Source organism: Fulmarus glacialis, unplaced genomic scaffold (genome assembly GCF_000690835.1).
Source record: "Fulmarus glacialis isolate BGI_N327 unplaced genomic scaffold, ASM69083v1 scaffold10542, whole genome shotgun sequence".
NCBI classification, from domain to species: Eukaryota; Metazoa; Chordata; class Aves; order Procellariiformes; family Procellariidae; genus Fulmarus; species Fulmarus glacialis.
Window position 1 is genome coordinate 20,287 of NW_009198433.1, and position 8,945 is coordinate 29,231.

The window sequence follows — 8,945 nt, forward strand, 5'->3', positions numbered from 1 at the left end:
GAAGGTCTTTGAAAAGTTGCAGTTTAACACAGATGTTCTTTCATGTCTAGTGCCTTCGCGAGTTTGTGATTAGTGGTAGAATATTTGACCCTTTCTTTGCATTAGAACTCTATTTTGGTTTCTGCTGCAGAGGTCAGGTTCAGCATGCATCTGTCTTGGCCATGCCAGGTAGGGTCTGAATTACTTCTTTCCTTTAGATGAGGAGAAATCATTGCAGTGGGAAACAAAAAATAAACGAGGGTGCAGGATCCTCCAGCATAGCCTGAAGGTTGGCAACTCTCAAGGTAGTGATAGTTGGGCTGAAGAGAGTACGTTGTGGTTGTTACCTGTCTTTGGCAGCAGGGTATTTTCAAACATGATTATGCTGGGACTTTATTTTAAAATGAAGACTAATTAGGTGTTCTCTGGTAAGAATGCAATAGTAAATCTACTCTATTCTTCAGGACAGTAATTTTTTTTTTTTTTCCACTGGAACTGCAGCTTTCCTAAAGTCATTTTTTGAACAAAGGGAAGAATTGTACTTCTAACTTGCACCATCCATTCATTATATGTTAAAGTGTATCAATATGTGTATTATATCAATTAATGATCATTGTTAGAAATTAGTTCAGTCCAGCTTACAAGTAATACTGACCAAAAAGAAATGCTGATTTTTTTTTTTTTTTTAATTATTATTACTTATTTTAAATTTTTAACTACATGCAATAAACCAAGATTGGTTTCTAGTTTTTTTGGCTTCAGAGTATATGTATGATTTAAAGGAACTCAGCTGTGCAGCTGTGACACACGATTAGAGTAGTGAATTAAATTGGGAAAATTCTGCTGCAGGCAAAACCTGCAGTATCCTCTGGTGCTTGTAACAATGAGTAGTTGATATGAATATCAACGTAAGTCAGGTGCAGTAACAGAAGTAAAGAACACAGCTGAAAATAGTAAAAATGATACCATTCCTTATCTATTGCTTTGGCTTGCTGCAGTCAAGTTGAAAAAAGTGATAGCCTGTGGTAAGGTTGGTTTTAGTGGATACTCTGTATTATTTCCTAGACTTGTGAAAGTGCATGGCAAACATACAATAATGAGCTAATTATGTTGTTGTTAAGAATTAGGTGACTCCCAAGGTAGGCAAAGGAAATAAAGCATAAAACCTTCATCATTGCTGCCTTTTAAGGGCAGTTGGCATTTGCTGTTTTAAAGTTCTGATAGTACAGGCCATGTCTGGGATGGCACAGATTTTTTTAGCTTATGTGTAGTATAGAAGACAAATTCATTTTCGGGTATGGAACAAGCTTAGAAAAAAACGTAGAGACTCGCTGGCACATATATAGTAGTAGCTAGCTGAAATGATATATAGGAAGCCACTTTCATGAATGAATTACCCTGGTTAGTTGGTAGGAACTCCATTTTTATTTTTCAGCTAGTCATAGATACTCAGTTTCAGACTACAATATAGACGACGTGCACATTTTAAAAATCCCATTTTGTTGCTGTTGACCATAGTAATGTGTGCAGTCTAATGGTATGAGTGGTTAGGATGTACTGAATTAGTTAAGAAATGAATGTATCAAAATATTTTTAGTGCTTGTTTTGAAGAAACACGGTGCAAGACTGAATATTCTTACTTTGGTCAGTATTAGCTTGCCAGTCCCTCAGCTTCCCCTCTGGTTTGCCTGCTCTGGTTTTGAGCTCTTAAACAATTTGCGGTACTGTTTAACATGCCACAGACTATGAGTGCAGCTAAATGAGTAAAATCAACCAAAGGAGAAGAGATAAGGCTGTGATTTGCTCATTAAGTCAAAATCTTGATGTTATTTTAAGATTTTTTTTGGTCTTATTTTATAGCTTCACACTTTCTCAGACTTCACCAACTGCATGTGTTCTAAAGGATAAAAGGGGCTTTAAAGAAGCCCTTGGATAGAGTATGGCTTTAGAGATAGAATGTTAAGCAAAGGCCTAATCTTAGATAAAGATTAAATACATAATTAGGGGAATACTTTTGACATAGAGCAGTCTCAGTAGGGCTATCAAGATGTCTGCGAAATATTTTCAATGTGAAGGGAAATGAAAAGCAGTCTTCACGTTTAAAAAAAAAAAAAAAAAAAACCCAAAACAAAAAAAACCCCAACCAACAACAAAAAAACCAAACCAAACAAAAATATCTCTGTAGATGGAAGCCTCAGATGACAATGATGATGAAGATGAAGACGAAGATGAATTTGTGGAGGTCCCTGAGAAGGAAGGTTATGAGCCCCACATTCCAGACCACCTGCGTAAGGAATATGGTGAGTTTGCCCAGCTGTGACAAGCTTTATCCCTGTATGTTACTGCTGCAGTAAAGTAAATAAACAGCCATTCTGAAGTAATAAAGTGATCAGCGGTGTGGGTAATCTCTGACTGCTATGAGGAAGTCATTACATAGATATGGGAGCGGCGATTGGCTCTAGATAAACAAATACTTTCTAGGAGCAAGAGCAACTGAGACGAGAAGCTTATTTCATTCCATCGTGTTCCACTGTAGTTTAGAGCCAGAAGCAGCACCATGTATGCTTAGAAGTGTGCTAAAAACATACTGGGAGTGAAGGGATTGCAAAGTAAAGCTGTAAATGAGCCTGAATATTAGAAATACTGGTAACAGTCTGGTGAGATGGGATAAGGTTTTGTGCTATCACCTGCATTAATAGCAGTTGGAGATGCGCAGCTACTTCCTCCCATACGGTGGCCAACTTACAGCTCAGAAAGAAGGCTTTTTTTTGTTTCGGTGCTGCTATCACAAGATGTTAAATGGAGCTCAGCCTTCAAGTGCAAAATTATAGCCACTGAGCACATACCAGATGACAAAATATAATCTTGCCTTCTTTTAATTATTCTAAAGATTTTTTTTTTTTTAATAAAGATATAATGTGTTTTTGTGAAATCAAGAGGGGAATTACTGAGGAAAGTTCATCTTAAATAACTACATTTCAGTGCATTACTCCTTGGCCTTTGTACATCTAGCTTATTAAGTGTCTGCAGCTTTGCCTCTGTGCAGCATTGTGTATTTTAAGATTCAGAAGATTTCAGTATATTGTAGAGAAGGAGAGGGTGGCTGCCACCACATAGAAGTTAAAAACCTGGGACAGTGTAATAAGTTTCTTGCTCCTACACTTATCCATGAGTATCTGTGTAAGACTGGTGCTGTGTTGTGCGTTTTTCAATCCTGTTCATGCTTATTGTAACTTATCTGCGGCTTGCATCATAAAAGTCAGGCTGCAGCTATTACCTGTATAAGCCAAATGTTTCTTTCTGCTGAAATGAGCAGGTGTACCTGTGTAAACCCAAGATGATGTAGCTCAAGTGACCTTTTCACTGTCTTCTGCCATCAAATTTGGCTACAGACAGTGAAAGATGGTCAGTACTGATAACCTGCCGTGGCTGGCGTCAGCTCAAGGACGTCTCCAGGTGTGAAGTCCTGCTAGTGCCTCAGTCCATCTACCCCATCTAGACTTAACCTACCACAACACCCGGGAAGTAAGGCCTGCATTGATTATCTGTGTTCACAACCTAAGGACTTGCAGGAAGTCCAATTGGCTGGTTCCAGTTTGTTTGAAGGAGGTAGATGTCTCCATTCCTCCATGCCTTTAAAAAAAAGTGGAAATTAGCAACTATATAGAGGAATGAGATTAGACTAGTGCCCTGGTGAGCGGGTAGCTGCGACGTGTTGTTTGAAACACAAGTTGTCCAACCAAGAGTTGGGGAAGGTGAAGTGGAACTGGGAGTATTGAGATAGTGAAACGGGAAGTGGATGTGCATGTTAGACAAGAACACAGAACAGTGGTGAAGGGCTGTAGGATGCAAACTCAGGAACTGGGCAGCTTTGGTTTTTTTTGTTCATGGAAAAAAATGCTATATTTTGATAAAATTATACCAGTATATGTTGGCTATCCCAACTACCTCAGTCTTGCAATAAACAGTGAATAAGTTCTAATTATTGCTAACAGTGGGATTTTCAAAAGAGGAATGTAATGGAAGAGAGGGGTAGCAGCCTTCCAGACAGTTGTGCAAAGCTTCGTATGTATACGTTGGCTAATGAGAGAGTCCAAAAACACTGGTATGATAGTAAATGAATGAGCAAATGAGGTTAGTTATTAACACAGCTATGGTCCTTCTTTGGGTTTTTTCCCTCTTTTGCCAGTATTCCTTGTGCCAAAACTGGTATTTTCTTAATAATTCCAGGCACTGGAACTTGTTTTTCATACCTTTAACAACAGCCTGATGAATCCTAACATGCGAAAGTTCTGTTTATGCTTGTCAACTTCCACTGGAAGTGAAATGTAGTCATCTCTTTCCTCTCTCCCTCTCTGCTTTTCCTCCCCTGTCTTCCTCATGGACACACATTTTTAAAAAATAAAGCATCTTACTACCCTTTGTATCACACTAACACAGTACTTCGCTGCTATTTGAATTCCTCCTCGTGGAAAAGGATAAAAGAACAAGCCTACTATCTACCCAAGGAAATTTTTAAAATCTATATGAAATGGATTAAGAAATTCCCTATTTGTATTTAAACTATTGCTGATAGGAAAATATATTATAGTGAAGAAGCCAATCAATCAGAAAACAAAACCTCTCTCTCATTTTGTATACGTGTAGTTATGTAGGAGCTAATGGTCACACTTGGCTGTTCTTTATCTGATGTGTTTGTGAAAAATAGCATTTTGAAAGAAGCGGACCATTCTTGATGCTCCTGAAGGCATTTAGCTTTTCTTGCTGCCATTTAAAGTTCTTATGTAAGCTCGCAGTTCAGGAAAGAGTCTGAAGAGTTCAGAATTCCTGAAAAGAATTCAGGCAGTCTTTTAAGCATGTGCTTTCTTCTGTCTTTGTGTACTTATGTGCTTTTGTGGACCAACTGGTCAGTTACCGGTTCAAAATCTATCTCAGAGCCAATATATAACTATTGCGTAAATCAACTGACTTCTGTGTAATTATTTCAGGTCTTCATGAGGAAAACAGAGAACTGTATTTGCTCTATTAGATTCTGTTCTGCATGTGTTTTTAATAAGCAAAAGCAAAATAAGCATCCCTTTGGCACATTTAGAAAAGTGAATTATCATATTAAAATACACAAGAATATACTAATTTCGTAGTAGCATGTTGTCATCCAGAGTTGGCTATATTAGGCTGCCACCTTTCTAATTAAATATGGTTCTTTGTTCCATATGCAAGTGCAGTTATCATAGCAGTGACTTTAGCTTTATCTTAATATAATCCAGGTGGGTTTTCGCTACATTTCTTTAGTTCACGTTTAGTTCATGAGGACTCCGAGCTAAGAAAATGAGTCTGTGCAAGTGGAGTGTTCTAACTGGAACGTTAAACCTTCCATGTAAAATAAAATCTCAGTGTTATGTAGAAGGTGTGAACAGTTCAGAGCTTTTTTCCTTGTGTTGTTACTTCTCCTGAACAAACCAGGAGGAGTGAACAGCTCCTCAGATTAATTTTTTGTACTAAACAGGAAAACAAAGTTGTAAAACATGACTGTGGAAATGCATTGAAATGTGACATTTAAATTATTGATTTAAAAGTCACTTTATTCCCTTTCACTTCTCTTAGGAAAATGGAAGTGTCCTACCAACAAGGTAAATTTCAAGCTGAGATGCTATTTCTGATGATGTATTTCTGTATTTGTCATTTTCCTGAGATCTGAAAAGTTTGTGAAAAATGAAAAGATACTTAGAGACGGGCAGTTTTCTATGCATAAGTATATAGACGTGCAGTTGTATTATCTGTGTGTATATGTAGTTGATGATGATAATCTCAAAATTGATGATGATATTTAATATATAAGATGAGCTGAGCATGGGTACAGTTTGGGTGGAGGGAGAATTAAACAAGTCAATTTGAATCTCCATGTATAAGATGAAATGTAAATTTGTTAAAAGAATTTAGGTGATTAGATAACTGAAGTGTGAAGATATAACCCATTAGGGGTGTCATGCCAAATTAGCATTACCAGACTTTTAACGACCTCCCATTTGTATAATCCTTATTTACACTTGCACCTGATGTCTGCAACAGACAAGAGACTAGCTGTCCTGTGGTACCACAGAGCCATTTTAAATACATTGTGTTGCTAAAGAGAAATATTGGGCTGAAAAAGAAACAGCGTTGTGAAAATAATTTTCATAGGGTTACTCTGGTTCTCAGCACTCTGCACCAAAGTTGCTTTTTTCCATTGCCCTTGTATGGCTGGTATTGCTAACCCCTGAAAAATTGAGGCATTATGCATTTAAAAGAAAGCTTTAGGGAGAGAGAAAATCTTGTTTCCACTTGAGATTTCCCACATTCCAGCCTTTGCTGGTCAGCTGTCAGTTGCATTGGATTAAAGCCTTAAGGTGCATAAGGTAAGGAATGGAACTGTGCAGCTTCTGACATCGTTCTTGTGCCATAGACAGAATTTGGTGCTGACACCGGGATAAGAGATTCCTTCCTGCCCTTGGTGGTCTTGGCATAGCTTGCAGCTGAGCTCTGAAGAGCACAGAGAAGTGATCCATTTTGAGATGTGCTTTTCCGTGTAAAAATGGAACGATTCTTGGATCTAGTTCAAAGCACTCACCTCCAGCAACTGTTGTCTACTAATGGGTTTTTCTCAATTCATAATTCTTGTCTGTGTCTCAATGCATGCATTCACGAACTTACTTATGCAATACTGCTTTGAGGTACAGGGAAGTACTGTTGCTATTTTACAAGTGGTGACATGAAGAAGCGGTCTGACTTGGGAATATTAGCATGGAAGCAGTGTACCAGTTATCAAGTTTCATTATTATCCAGAATTATATGAAAAATGACTGTACAGTCAAGAACACAAACCATTATTTCAAATCTGGTTAATCAGATTATTTCTCTTGTATTTGAGCCTTAAGCCAAAATGCTTTTAGGTCCCTGACAGCTACTTCAGTGGTTCACATTGCATCTTAAAGCCTGCTTGGGATTTCTTTCATATCAGGATCAAAGCTGCAGTTCTAAAATCCCAAGGGTTAGTTCTATCCATTTCAGAAATTCTTCCCTCTTCCCATCAGAGTGATGTGCCTTTGTGGGTTAGATGTCCCCACACTGCCATTCCTAATCTGATGGTGTCTGGGTCATGCCTTTTCTATGTGTTAAGTAGCTTTTTTTTTTTTTCAGTATGAAGTGTCATAGCAACATGGGAAAGAAGGCTTATACCCCAATTGAACAAATAAGGGGTACAAAACCAGACTATTTCCTTAGTAGAGAAGTAGCCACCTCTTTTCTACATAGAATTAGGAGTGCTTTGGACTACACAAGCTATCTAGAGCAGCTCTCGCTGAGCGTTTTAGAAACATGCATAAACTTGCTATTGCGACCATTCATTAAAGGTGTGGGGTTTTTATAGCTTTTGCATTTACTCTGAACATTAAAAAGCCTGTATTTAGAAATAACAATAAAATACTGCATAGACTAATGCATGATTGAATTTTCAGATTTGAAGCGGTAAGTCATGCATTTCGGGGCATTTATTCAGAAAATTGCACTTGTTTGTATTGACTAGATATACTCTAATCTGTACCTAAGCAGCAGACTTCCATGCATATTGTTTTTAAAAGTTTTATTCCCTTGACTGGCATCCATCAAGACATGCAGGGGACATGATGATTAAAAGCAAAACTGCCTCGGAAATATGGAATATAATAGAATCATCATTACGGATTAAAAAAATAGGAAAATTAATTACTAATTTATTGGAATCTGATTCTTTTATTCCCTACAGAAAAGATTTTCTAAATGCTTTTAAATATTTTTTCCTGTGTGGTCAAGTACTAATGTTTCATCTGTGTCATGCCAAGAACAATGGCACTGAATTGAAGCCTTGCATTTTATCTAACCACATGTATTGCTGTGTAGCTTCACTATGCTGACTCTTTCTTAGCTCTATTTATCTCCTTTATTTTTGATGTAGGAAGTAGGAGAACAGTGTTTTTAGTTACTGCATGCAATAGTAATGTGCTTTTTTATTCTACATCTAAATGAAGTTTCTCCCATAAAAAGGCTGTTTTATATAACAGATTTAAAGCTAAACATGGCAAAAAGAGCATGTATGCAAGTGTTGATAAGGCAAAATAGAAATCACTTATTTTAACCTGTGAAGAAATGATGACTTTCGTACTGGTCCTTTTTGCCTCCATAGGAACATCTAACAGACTTTGTTGATACAGAATGATTATCTGTTGATTTTACAGTTAGGTTTTCCTCTATTCCATGTTTTTTTTAATAGCACACATGAAAGTCTTCTGAAAATCATGGGGGAAAAAGCACAAACCCTAAGTGTTGAGTTTATGTCCCTAACTACAACATCTAAACATCTCTGAAATACTCAGTGAAAGACTTGTTTTCAGTGCTTATTAGTCTTTTAGGAAAATACTTTGTTTAGTTTTGTGTTATTAGGATTGATTAAGGTTCCCTGGTGGTAGGCGTATTTGAAAAACTTACTAAAAGTAATTTTGTAATAGCTTTTAAAATGGTAGGGTGTTGATCAAGTCTAGGCTTCCACAGGAGAGAGCTTGATTATCATGGCAATGATCATGAAGTAGACTGGACTCAAGGGTGACTCAATGCGAATAAGAGAACACAAGTGTGGGATCGGTACAGCAGCTTCTGTTGCTAACTGGAAGCTATATTGCATACAAAATGCAAGGTGGGTTTATTTGGGGCGAGACGTATGTCTGAAGAGCAGTCTGGCCAATTGCTTTCATCAGCTACAGGACATAAAAATGTGCATCACCGTGATTAGTCAAATGATTGTGCCCTATGTTAGTTGTAATGAAAACAAATGGTTTTGATGACATTGTTATTTGGGAATGAAGTTGCTCAGGTTCTACTGACTGTTGAATCACTAAATAGATGCACGTATGCTGGCTAAATGGAAATTAAAAATGATAGTTAAGCTTTTTCTTTCC

General features: G+C 37.3%; 1 protein-coding gene across 1 annotated transcript in view; it reads left to right on the forward strand.

The window, feature by feature from the left end:
• Positions 1 to 8,945, forward strand: part of UVSSA (UV-stimulated scaffold protein A) — a gene marked incomplete at its 5' end in the record, with an annotated part of 53,903 nt that overhangs the window by 20,040 nt on the left and 24,918 nt on the right. Inside the window, one exon of the mRNA XM_009572899.1 lies at positions 2,165 to 2,279. Within this exon, the coding sequence (XP_009571194.1) occupies positions 2,165 to 2,279 (115 nt within the window). The remainder of the gene's footprint in view (positions 1 to 2,164; positions 2,280 to 8,945) is intronic.